Source organism: Humulus lupulus, chromosome 4 (genome assembly GCF_963169125.1).
Source record: "Humulus lupulus chromosome 4, drHumLupu1.1, whole genome shotgun sequence".
In the NCBI taxonomy this organism is placed as follows: Eukaryota; Viridiplantae; Streptophyta; class Magnoliopsida; order Rosales; family Cannabaceae; genus Humulus; species Humulus lupulus.
In genome coordinates this window covers 62,209,681-62,223,646 of record NC_084796.1, presented here as the reverse complement: position 1 = coordinate 62,223,646, position 13,966 = coordinate 62,209,681, and the positions used below count along the sequence as shown (strand labels likewise).

At 33.9% G+C, this 13,966-nt stretch overlaps 1 protein-coding gene and 1 long non-coding RNA gene across 2 annotated transcripts; both read right to left on the bottom strand.

Annotated features, from left to right (window-relative positions):
• Window positions 1–6,633: 6,633 nt before the first annotated feature.
• Window positions 6,634–7,156, bottom strand: LOC133830495 (uncharacterized). Its single transcript, XR_009892086.1, has 3 exons — window positions 7,036–7,156; window positions 6,868–6,950; window positions 6,634–6,718 (listed from the first exon to the last, which is right to left on the bottom strand). It is a non-coding gene; the product is annotated as an uncharacterized LOC133830495 (long non-coding RNA).
• Window positions 7,157–7,303: 147 nt separating this feature from the next.
• Window positions 7,304–11,500, bottom strand: LOC133832233 (uncharacterized). The gene is given in 12 exon segments (XM_062262602.1): window positions 7,304–7,579; window positions 7,701–7,740; window positions 8,098–8,336; window positions 8,460–8,601; window positions 8,603–8,840; window positions 8,990–9,104; window positions 9,422–9,535; window positions 9,792–9,832; window positions 10,025–10,106; window positions 10,249–10,301; window positions 10,740–10,947; window positions 11,489–11,500. Coding segments are annotated over 12 exon segments (1,509 nt in total). The 3' UTR covers window positions 7,304–7,354.
• Window positions 11,501–13,966: the final 2,466 nt, after the last annotated feature.

Here is a 13,966-nt window from a genome sequence, read left to right as displayed (position 1 = left end):
AAGTACAATTTTATTATATTTGAATGGTATAATTATTGATTGAATTAATTATTTGATAATATCAAGAAAATTCCTCATTCATTCATGAGAATATGATCTTGCATTAGTACGAAAGAATTAAGATCATATATATTGAATAAAATAGTCAGTAACATATTAAAGTATGGAATCTTTAATGAATGGTTAGTAGTACGGTTTGCTAAGCATACAAGATGCGAGTAATCTAGATTCATATTACTAATGTGGATAGACATCTTAGTAAAGGTAATGTATATAATAGAGATTATATATGACAGGGCCAATAAGAATTAATTATCTTTATAAACTTGTCGTTTGACATAAAGATTTAATTCTTGTCATAATAAATAATCATTTGTAGATCAGTATAAATCCTAAGTATTCATGAACTTCTGTTTGTGTTTATTGGATCTTTTGATTCACTCGTTAAGGTCTCTTAGAATAATGAGGCTAATGACTTTTGTTTTGGAGATTCAATATCATGGATGGCTGGGAACATGAATTACAATATTGGAATCCATGCTTTCCTAACATATCGAATATTGGTTCCCTTAAGGGTTAATTCTGGAACTGGATAGTTATTTAGCTCAAATCTATAATTAGATTATAGATTAATTATTCACTAGTGAATTAATGGGACATAAGGATCAAGAGGTGATTAGAAGGGTAAAACGGTAATTTTGACAAGCTTTAATTAACGAACCAATAATGGAGGAAAGATTACATATATTTATTATATCAATGGACTAAAAGAGAAAACTCTATAAATATAATTCAATAAATACTTAAAGTGCAATTTGACATTTATAGTGGAGTAATCATTGAATTAATAAATAAGATTATTATATTAAAGAGTTTAATTAATAATCTGGTTTATTGGAGCTTTGTATTATAGGTCAAGGGTCTCCAAATCACCTTAGTCCTACTATAATGACCCAAAATTTCTAATAGGGCTTAATTCCTTAGTCAACGTGCCAGGAGGGCATAATTAGATATATGTGTAACGACCCAAAATTGCTAATAAGGCTTAAGGTCCTTTATTAGTGTGCTGGGAGGGCATAATTGGTATATATGTGTTAATAAATGATTAAATGCATGATTTTGTGGCATGCATGATTATATGTATATGAATAGATGCATGTTTAGGAGTATTAAATATGCATGTGGGCCCTGTTTAGCTTAGAAGGGCATATTTGTAATTTTGGCCCATTGAGGGCATAAATGTAATCATATGTGATAAATTGTTGAGACCACATTATTATGTGGATATATTCGCAGTATATGACTCGAGACGGTCTTAGTGAGCATTTTTGTGAAATAGTCACGGCGGGGATTTATACCTGGCTCGGGGGAGCCTGGGTATTTTTGGGAAATTTAGAAAATATATAGGGGATTATTAGACATTGGGTAAATAATTGGTGATTAATTAGATGATGAGATTTAAGTGGTAAATATTAGGAACACTCAAGGAATTAGCGGGAATTGGGAACAAATGACTATTATACCCTTAGATTGAGTAAAGGATTAGTTTTATTTGGGAGGGCAAAATAGTCTTTTCCTAAGTCTAAGGATATATTCAGCATTTTCTTAGAACAAAACAGAACATTGTGGAATTAATCAAGGAAAGAAAGGAAAAGAAAACTCTCTCTCAGCTCACCCCTTTTCTCTCTCACGTTCTCTTATCTTCCTCACTCTCCCTTGCGGAATTTAAAGCTAAGAATCAAAAGAAGCCTAGACTAGTCTTTGGGGTTGTCATCTTTGAAGTAATTGAAGGGGAATTAAGTTGGAATTGGAGCTAGAAATTAGAGGAAAAGTTAGAGATTTGAGCTGAGTTGGTGTGCGGATTCAGCTGGAAAATTGAGCTTCAAATTGAGGTACGAATTGTGGTTTTCAACTTTGAATTTTACTGGATTTCAGGGTATAATTAGTAGATGAATTATGTTAAGTTATTTGGAATTGAGCTGAGTATTTTTAAGCTTAGAGTAGGTTCAATTTTAGAGAAGTTTTGTGGTTTTTAGTTAGGGTTCTTGAGCTTTAAACTCAGTTTTGATTTCTATGTTTGGTGAGATTCTTAGCTAAGTTTTGATGTTACTATGTTGTTTTAGGTGACCTATAGTGATTTATGGGCTCAATTTTGTGTTTGGCTGATGATTAGGGAGGATTTTTGGAGCTTTGGCTCGGGGAGGTTCGAAGAGAGAAACCCATAAATTTACATTTCTTGTACTAGCGTTGTAGCGCTAGGTTAGGAGTGCTACAGCACTAGGCTGTAATTCTGGGGGGCTAGAGTCTCTGACTCTAGCACTGTAGCGCCCATCAGGTAGCATTGTAGTGCTACTCAGCTTTCAGAACTTGGTTTTTGGTACTTTTTAGGGTTTCTGCTCAAGGGCTCGAGGGACGGTTTCACCACACTACAGGAAAAAATGCATTTAATAACACCGAAAATGTGTTATCAAAACATACCATAACACTTTTTGATGTGTTAAGACCGACTATGTTATCGTAGGTCAGGGTACTTTACATAACACTTTATCATTGTTATACAGATGTGTTATTATACTGTCAACGATAACACAATTTCTGTGTTATTTTAATAAATAGATAAGTGTTTAATTATGTTATTTATAGTCGATTATATAACACATTTCAATACTTATAAATTTGTGTTATACTACACTTTAGTATAACACATTATTTGTGTTATATAATGAAGTTTGCATAACACAATTCTTTGCATAAAAAGTGTTATTGTAATAGATATTATAACACAATTTTTCGTACTATAACACTAATTTATTCTATTATATTTTAATTGTTTTTATATAATTAAAATTAGCTTTCTAATATATACTAGCATCATCAAATGAACTTGATTTTCAAATAACAAAAAGTAAAAACATTCAACATTGTATTAACAATCCACAAATTAGTTTAAAACATTCAACATTGTTTTAACAATCCACAAATTAGTTTAAAACATTCAACATTGTTTTAACAATCCACAAATTAGTTTAAAACATTCAACATTGTTTTAACAATCCACAAATTAGTTTAAAACATTAAACACTGTCATTAACGACAAAATTTTCTTTTAAGTATTCAAGTAGTCTTAAATATTCAACATATTCTACTACTTTCAGCACAAAATATTCTACAGCTGCCCAACACAAAGCCTTCAAAATTAAGTATCCTTTTCTGTTTCGCTTGTCACATCTGCAAAAATAAACAAATAAATATTTTATTGTTATTATCTAGCATCACAAATTACTTCAAGAAAAATGCTATGTAAATTATTTCCAAGAGAGGACACCACATACAAAATAATGAATTCACAACTACACCAAAGCAAACAAAGAAACCAAACACTAAATTATAAGACATTAGTTCTTTTTTTAGTATGAAATCATGTGTTCATGTATATGTGTGAAAGAGAAAGAGAGGAAGGAAACGATAGAGAAGTTAAACAAAATTTATATATGTACCATACTATTCCAACCATAACAGTAATAAAATTGTTGAGATTAGCTTTTGGAACCTAGCAACAATAAAAAAGAGATAATAGTGATAAATACTAAAAACAAAAATCATTAACATGCTATTGTACAAATTGAAGGCACCAAAATCACCCTTCATGAGTCAAAGTTTGCCATAATCTATACAAGAGATTGTGAAATAAAGAATTTGATTGTAGAGTGCATAACAATAAATCAACAGACCTCGTGAACTACTATAAACTACTATAGAATCACAGAAGAATAGAATATTTTGATCCTAAATTATTATAAATTCACTCTTTGAATGAATCTCAATGGTCTTAAGAGCAGTTGAATCATAAACATATGATTCTGTGCATATAAATATAATAGCATAATGTAAGAAGCAATAAAGAGCACTACATATGCTTGTGTGCATATAAACATAGCTGCATGATGTAAGATATATATATATATATAAGATCCAATGGCCTAGAATCTAGATGACACTCATATTATATGTGTGCAAGGCAAACATGTGATTAGGCTTACTAAAAAAGAAGCAATAAAGAGCATAAATGGTTGTGCCAATTCATTAGTCTGAAATAGTTTGAGAGATTAATTAAAGAGCATGACCATGTATTTAGACTAAGTCCAACAAGCCATAAGAAACTCATAAAAGAGAAACACAAATAGAACACCACAATAAACTAAGCTACAAAAATCAGCAGCAGAGTGTGCTTTATGATCGAAGCCACTGCCAAAAAAAAAAACATGGACCTGGCTTGTGAGTTTTTGATCTGTGAAAATGCAATATGAAACAGTGTATTAATTGAATTTTAGCAACAAAGCAAACAAAATGCACTTAGAATTGAAGTGTACTTCCTCAAACAAGGTAAGTTGTTTAACTCTGAAAAAAAAAATCTTAACCATTGTTGACTGAGTAAATTATTTTAAAACAATGAGAGTAAAAAGATGGAGAGACAAAATAGAACACTATTCTGCATCAACCCCAAGCTACAATTAGAAGTAACCTAGAACTCAAAACATAAAGCTTATAGCTCAAATTCTGACATAGAAACACATTAAACTACTAAAGGATCTAGCACAAGGAATTCAACTTAAATTTAGACATTCCAATGAGTTTTTCTCTCCTTACTAAAGAAGAAGAATTCCTAAAATGCAACAGATGCTAGTCCTTCTGCCAGGGCTTGAATTAATCAAGGAAACAAAAAGAAATCATGAAACATAAAGGATAAAATTATTTGCAAATCAGGCAAACACAAGAAGAAGCAATGCAAATTTAGACAGAAGTATACACTCTAGAACATCTGTTCTAGTTGGCACAGCAATTTGCAACAAAATCTGTATAACACAACTGCTTAAATTAAATTGCAATCATGCATAGTTACCGACTGTATCCCGTAATCCCAAGTTAACAGTGCTTCCATTCACAACAACATTTGCACTGAAATTGTCGAAAACAGTTGGCACGTAATCCTGTTTTCCACCAACGAACAAAATGAATATGATTTCAATTGTAGAACAAACCCAGAATTCGTCTTCCAGAACTTACAAATCAAAAAGGAAACCACCCTAAATTTTGTAGAAATTTAAGAGCAGGGGATTGAAAACCCATAATCTTACCAACTAGCAGCACATTAATACAATTAAAAACAGTCTCAAAGGTTACAAAACCACAATCTAAATTTCAGTCATTGGACAAAATGATATGCAATCGCATATCAGATAATCTTTCCAAAGAAAGAGTAAACAACTAAAACCAAACAATTTTAGAAAGGGGACCAAAAACACATTCGAAGCTTTAGTTTATTTCTTGCAATTAAGGGAAGAAATTTAAAATCATAAACTATATTCATTAATGGTTCAAACTTAACATAAAGAAACATATTCCAACTCAAATGTCCAAAAAAATCATCATTTTCATAATCGTCATCATTTCCGCTCATTCTATCTTAAATTCAGCTACTAAAATACTAAAATAAACAATATTTCAGCAACTTAAAAACAATATGATCATACTATGTACTCATAACTATAATTTATCACTAGCTAGAACTTATTTTAGGATATACAGTAAGAACTTGCACTCTTAACGGTGGACCAATTCAACATCAAATACTAACATACAACACAGAAATTAGATTACCTTATAAAAGATATATAAAAAGGATGAAAGAAAAGTATATTATAACCCTGATGAACACCAAACACAAAAGTGAGCCCCAGTTGATTAAAAAAAACAAGTCTTTTGTCTAAATTATTATCTTGATTACTCAATCAACTCATTAATCATGGAACCCAATAGTGATCTAAGACCTCTTTCTGTTTTTAAGGCCCTTGAGTGGGGACATTGGGAAAATATATGGCCACCAAACTATGCCAGCAACTAAAACCTTGTTACTAATGTACAAACACTTCTATTACCCCCAAAACACAGGTAAAAATCGCATCTTTTTCAGGGAAAATCAAAGCAAAATGTAATAGCTTTAGCTTATAAAAAAAAGCTAAAGTAACAGAGTTTTCTGGACATAACAGAGTTTATCACATTAAATAGAAATAAAAAAGAGGAAAAATCAATAAAATGTGTGTTGCATATCTAAAACCAGAAAACGAAATTGAATTGAACTTACTTTCTGCTGCTTCTGCAATTCTTCTCAAAAACTCATAGTTTACGACATTAATGTACGTTTCCTGGTCTAGATACCACGAGTTTAGATTGTCTGTTCGAAGGTTCCACATGCCACTATTGTCTAGAGAAATCAAAATTGCTGTCCAAGCTCTGGGAAAGACCTGTAACCAATTGAAAAATCATTCTGTTAACAAGACATGATTCACTTCTGACAGAATATGGCTCTTGATTAAGGGAATTCTGGTGCAACGACTCAAGAAAATATGAGCTAAATATTAAGCTAACTAAATGCAATGCTACAGAGCACACACCACCAAAATAAAATAAAGAAACAAAACAGCAATAGAAAAATCAACAGCAATAGCAACATCAAATGTCAAAATAAAGTTACATATTGTATTGTACTAAGATAAATACACTTGAATAATAAAAAAATAGAAAAAAAAAAAAAAAAGTATTAAGCATGCTTACATGTCCAAGAATAAATCTGCTAAAGCACTGCACTTGATATGTTCACCCTTCATGGCAACATCTCTGAAAATAATCTGATCTGGTTGTACACCTCTTTGAACAGCATCTGGAACACCAATAGTTTATCAGTTACTAATTTATCTTTCCATTGTAAGATAAATACCCATTACTACATTATGAAATATAAATAACAAAGAAGAATTCAAATATTATGCATGTAAATGATTTATCTTGAGAAATGATAAATGGCAGTACAATTGCAGAGTCTCGACTCGCCAGCAGCAGGAAATCTGAGAAGCCAAAGTGCACTATTTGGTACTCGCTTAAGGATGTTGCACCTACATTTATTGACACATGAATCAGTATAGTTATTGCTGTGATTCAATCAATTCAAAGTTATGCAAATATAAACACTCAACTAACCATGTATTGAAAATATCAGGATCCATCTTGTATAGCTGGTTAAAACAAGCAAATATAAATTTGTCCTCAGGTAACCCATAACTAGATCTCTTGGGTTGGCAATTCGGGTCTAACACATCACAATTTTTTTGCAAGAGAAGCATGAAGTAGTGTTGTCACAGGAAAAGAAAAACTACTTTGACTAGTACTAGACAGCAGCAGCAATAATGTGAAATAGAATTCCAAAGCTATGAACTAAGAATGAATTACAGTTAGGTAAAGCAAATACCTTCATATCGTCCAAGGCCTCAAATGATTTTGCATTGGCATGATGACACTACTAGAACCATAAAATGCTCTCCACTTGCAAATGTAAAAGCCAATTAAAATCATCCCACAAGTTACAGTGCGTGGGAGAGATGTCACTTTCAGAAACTGAAACATCTTCTACTGATCCTTGAGAAACTGGAGTTTTAATGAGGTTTTCATGGCTAATTCTTGGAGGATTTGATTTTGTTACAGTGCGCTTTATGGATGTCTTCCAAGCAACATGTTCACGATTGAGCTGAATGACCAAAAACAGAGAAACACAACTCAAAAGTTCATATTGTGGTGTGCAAAGAGGAGAGATTAAACACTAATTTTGGAAATCGATGGTGATATAGATGATATAGCATAGAGAGTACCAGTTGTTTTTCAAGAATGACCTCTCTCTTGTGTCCAACACTGCAGTTAGTAAAGAAAAAAAAAATTAGTGGAAATAGATCAATCACAACAATCGGGGAATAGAAAACGCATAATCTAAAGGTGAATACAGCAAGGTCAATCTCTATTAAATATATCTTCGATTGTATATTTAGGAAGGTACCACTAATCAGTAAATAACTAACTTCATGAGCTCTAACAGCAATTCAATCTACAACTTCTCATTCGGTTTTGAGCACAGGAAACTAATTATTATGAAAATAAAGAACCAAAGATTTATTGCATCTAGAGATGAATCTATAACCACCAAGGAATGTGTAAGCTCATTAAAACGCTAGTAAATTAGAAAATAGGTTCAGAAGCTGATAAGAACTTGACCTGATACCACCACCACCAACTGGTTCATTGGTATATAATGTTGTAACGTCTCTAGTAAATTGGACTGCATGTTCTTTCAGCTCAAATAATCCATCCATACGCAACCTAACATCATTACTAGCGACTGAAGATGAAGCGTCATCACCAATGCTAGTTGCTTTCAGACTATCGACGCCAATTATATAAGAAAATACAGAACTGTTGATGCCAGGCAATATTTCTTCCAACCATGATCTGACCTAATAAAAAATCAAAAATAGATTAATACAATGCAAACACTCAAAAATTCATTTTTCCCTCATTTGAATTGTTTTATTATATAATAAATAAATAGCCGTGGCAAAATCTTAAAACTTATCCACCAGGAATTCTGCAGCCTTTGCACGTTTAACACATTCATATCCTCCATAAGATATCTCACCCCATCCTTTCCACCCACAGTCCTGAAAATTTTGACAACAGCACATTAGTATAACCACAGACCAAGGAACAAAAAAGGGTTTTCAATACAGAGCAAAAATATGGTTAATGTTAACTGTTGACGAAAAGAAAGGAGAGGGGAAGATCACATGTCACAGGAGAAATATATGCGTACAGAAGTTTTTGAGCACAAGTACTGAAATTTAAGACCCCACCACTATGTTCTGCCTTTGCTACGCATACTCTTCCATCATAACTTATTTCAGCATAAGGATGTGACAAATCAAGGAGCTGAGACATAGACATGTCCCGATATTTTTCACCTAAAAGAAACAAATACATAGCACTATGACCATATATATATATTTATATAAGAAGCGTTGTTGTATAAACAATAACAAAAAAGAAGAAGCTACACTTTTGACTTCAAAGCCCCTTTTTTAACGTTGATTAAACTAAATTTACAAGTCACCTGGATGCATGAAGTATCCCCCAGTAAGTTGACAACCACACTCCAGAAGATGGCCAGCCAGAGACCCCTGTGCTAGAAGTTCTAAATTGTCCCAGTTCCAACCCAGCTCATATATCTATTCATACAACAGAAGAATCCTTTAGAAATTATCCTGTCTAAATCAAACCATGACACAATTAGTAAAGCAAAATTCTAGTTATGTTGCTCACAATCAAGAGATGTGATGAAACTTTTAGGTAAAATTACTCATTCAATGATCTCACTACCCAATATTACAACCTTTCCAATAACAGTTTTACACATATGGATAAGAAAGGAAGAAACATTCTACTTTTTATATTTTTATAAAGCAAACCTTTTTTTTTTTACTTGGAAAACTTGGAAATATCTTAAGAGTAATTAATTTTGTATGAGAATAAACAAAATGCATACCATTGGCGCCAAAAATAAGGCAGCATCTGCAACATGAGAAGTTATTACTACATTAGGTTGGTGCTTTTCCAAACATTCAACAATGGGAGCTGCTCCAAGATATGTGCTAATACCCTTCATCAATCATACTAAAAAGGTAAGGTCCAACATCTCAAAAGACCACATAAAATTGACAATACTATAAATTGCTAATGGGTCACAATCATAATTTACAGCAAATAGATATTTCATGACCATTTTGCAAAAGGGTACCACAGACTGGTACAGCTAACATTTTACAGTGAAAGAAACAGGCACAATTATATCAAACTTTAGAGATGCAAATATTATTTACCAATCAAAGTTACAATTAGAGGTAGTAGAACCTTACACCTTCCATGCTATGTGATTTCTCATGAGGTGATCTCGAACCTACATAGACAACAAAATGTAAACTTTGTTAAGATATATAGTACTTATTGTTATCCAATTAAAATAAAGACATAATTAAATCATAAAACATTCCTTGATTTAATTGAATGTTGTGTAGCACTTAGTGTTCATAAAGTCTTCAACGTATTATCTGCAATTCACCAAGTACCTCCTAAAAGTGACTTGAAATACCTGCTTTGCCAACAGAAACCTCATAAGCAACACCAACAGATACATTCAGTCCCAGGCTTCTAGCTATTTCTACAACTTTTTCCTATGCACCAAATGGATCCACTACCCAGAAAAGGAAACAATAGTAAGAACATTTATCTATAAGACTAATTAAAAAAAACCAAGTTTGCTTATTGCATAAAATTTCATTTTGTACTCTTACTTGCACCCATGTTTGTGATTACGCAAACTCCCCTTTCCATAGCTATAGGTAAAATCACACGCATCCAATCTGAAACTACACAATCATTGCAAGAAACCACCAGGAGACATCTAGGATTATCATACAAGTCAATAAGTGTTAATACAAATACAATACAACTGTGGAAACATAAAAGGTCCAAAAGAAAGGAGTTTACTAATAAACAGGTTCCCCTATAGCAGTTCCTAATTTCTCTCACTTTCACAATTTATTGTTGTCAGTCATTAAGATTCATTGATTATTCCAAAATCTCAAAACTCCAAAATAATGACCAAATAATGGGTGTTCATAGCATTGCAAAGAGATATAAGCTTCAAATGACCATGTATAATAGAGGAAACCAGAGTAAACATTAAAAAAGACTGTAGTCTTCATTTAGATGTTTCCTATGAAATGTAACAATCAAGTTTCAAGAACAGATAAAACTTATACAAGAAAAACACATCATAACCGCTAAAAGCAATAGAGACTTACTCCCTGAATCGTAACCATCACCTCCTGACACCATAATCTGATACCGATTAGCAAGGGTGCGTTCTGCTAGGCATTCGAGAGCAAGATAATTAAGTTCTTTCACTCTTTGATAGTCGAACAAATAGATCTTGTCCGCTGGAAGGAAATTATCGAATATCATAAAGATCTCCAAACCAGACGATGCAGCCACTGCCTTCACCTCTAATATCTGAGTTTGTATAAGCCATACAGGAAAAATTGCTCAGACATTTAGCCCTACATTCTCGTAGATTCATACTCTTGTTCACCCATGTATGTTGAGCACGATACCATAAATGGTACTTTAGGACCAAACTCGTGCTCCCAGGAATATGAATCTACGCCAAGGCTCGGAGCTAAGGATCGTGCACGATACCATTTCACCTTCTCCGCTCGGAATTTAAAGGTAAGAAAACTGCACCCTTTTATGTGGCTGTGATAAGACTAAGGGTTCCCTAAATTTGAATTCAGATATTGTATGATTAAGATATGCCATGTGAGCATGAAATAATTGGCCTAAGAGAGCCCAGATTGATATTTGCGCACGGGACGCGGCTTGGCCATTGAGAGCTGAGGTTAATTAAATAATCATTGTGCTCGGCCTAAGCAAGCCGGAGTCAATGGGTTAAATAGATGGTACCTTGAGTATTGTATGATGAATATGATATGTTTATTATTGTTAAGCTGATGTTTATGGCTTGATGAATACATGGACGATAAACTGATGATACCTTGATTGTCATCACTGATTATGTGTATACTATGGCCTGATGAATATCTGATTTATGTCTTATCAATTATTTTATTGTCATTATTGTTTATGCTATGATGTTATGGTTTTCTTGCTGGCCCTCGGCTCACGGGTGCTACGTGGTGCAGGTAATGGCAAGGGATGGTTGAACCATGAGTTGGAGAGCTCTGGGGACGAGGTGTACATTATCAGCTGCTCGTTTGCCACGGTCAATGGATTGTACAAGGATGGAAACCTAAAATGTGTATTTTTCCATTAGAGTGACCTTGATTGTATGTAAGTTTTGGAATTTTGTAAATCTATCCTCTAAACCCTGTTTTTGGGATCCCATGTATGAAACATTTGTTTTAATGAGAAATTGTTTGTTTATAGCCAAAATATCTTAACCCTAACTTGTTTATGATTCTAGGATCACATTTTCATTTAAATGACTTCATTAGCTAGTCTTGCACTATTTAAAACATCAGTGTAAAAGTCTTGGTTATCAAGGGTGTTACAACTTGGTATCAGAGCGGTCTAGGTTTAAGGGTTCCTAAATATTAGCTGAACATGTACACTTGCTGCTAAAGACATGCTCGACTCAGGGTTTCGTAATGGAATACATGAGATTATATGCTTAAGTGCTTGAATGAAATATGAATGCATTAATTTTTATGATAAATAAGGAGCATGAGATTCTGATAGGGCCTGGCCCTTGACTGTTGTGTGATGATATTGAGGCGTGCTGATTAGCATTGCTATCGCATGTGGATGAATATTTGGATAATGATTTGTATATTAATTGCATATAGTTCATTGTTTAAATTGAACTTATATGTTTATCTGCTTATTGGTATATGGAAAGCATGATGAATATGATTGTATATAGTAGCAATGAAATTTGATAACCAATGCATATTAATGTAGATTAGTGTTTGATATGCTTTGTGTGGATGATTATTGTGGTTGTTTGGACCTGCCCGTGGGATGGTTCTGGATGTGAACATCAGGGCTGAGGGCTTTAGTCCGTGATGGCAGATTAATTCAGATTGTATGTGCTTAGAATGGTTAATTGGCCGTGGTATTGTTCTATTGAGGGTTGCAGATGATAGCTAGGGTTGGAATCCCTCATCTACCTCTGAAATTCGCAGCATGCGTTCACTGGTATGTGAGTAAGGCGGTGAGGTCTGATAAGGGAGATTAGAGGGGCAAAACAGCGGGTTTTGCTTGGGAAAGAGTTGCTTTGTATAGTTTGACAGTAGGGGCACTTGAGGGTATAGATAGATAAGAATTGCTGTGTTGAAGGCTTTAGAAGCATTATTCTCTAGTTTTGAGAACCGTTTGGGTTTGCTCGAGAATTGATTAGTGGATGGGCATAGCTAATTCCACCCACGACATTAAGAAGATGATAGGTCACGACATAGTGGTTGTGCTAAGAAGTTGTAGCAGAAGGATGCCCGGAAGTGGTGAGAAGTGGTACTCAGACCCAAAATGTTGTCATGATGGGTTGGGAGGAATTCAGGCAGTGAATTGATAAAAGAGGTTATTATGACGTAGTTTGAGCTGGGGAGACTAATGGGTTTATGAATTTGGTTTAGAATGGTAAGATAATAATAGAATATGTTAATAAGTTTGGTGGGTTGGTTAATCCGCTTTGGAAGTTGATACAAACGGATGTAGCTGGAAATGATGATTCATTTAAGGATTAAACTCTGGGATGGCCAAGAGCATCAGGGCCACTCCAGTGCATGAGATTTTCATCTCTGCTTGGGAAGTAGGGAGGGCCATGTTATTTAAGATATAAGGAATGAGTTATGGAGTGAGAATGTCGTAGGGAAAGAAATATGGATGGCAGTATTCCCATTTTTGGGATTTAGTCAGGGCAGATGCTCAGTATTCGGAAAAGAAGAACCTCTGACAAATCTATGGCTCCTGGTTTTGACAGGGAGGGGAATAGTTTACAAGTTAGCCGTCAGGACAGTGATGAGGCCTAGTAAAGTTATTTACTATGTACCAGAAGTAAGAGACGCCATCTGAAAAAATGTCAGGTAAGGGCATGTTTTCTACATGAAATGGTTTAGTACGTTAAGGCGAATCAGGGATTGCCTAGGATTAAAGAATGGAAGACTGGAATGCCTTGTTACATTCAAAGCCCAAGGCTAGTTCCTAAGAGGTGACCAGTTGACTTGATAGTCCTCGTTCTTTGTTATATAACAAGTTGAAAGAGTTCGGTGTTGAGTATCTCCCAGGAGAGATTCAGATATGAAGTATATGTCTCAAGGTTATTGTACGAGGGGCTTGAAATATTAGTACTTGTTGGGATGAATTAGAAACTTCTAATAGAAGAATTGGAATACAAGTAGTAAAGGGGTTCATAATGAAAGTGATAGAGCTTGTCATATGATAGCCTTGTTATGGGCCTGAGTGAGGGCTAATTTGTTAGATAAAGGACAACCATGGATTGTAGAGGACATCACTT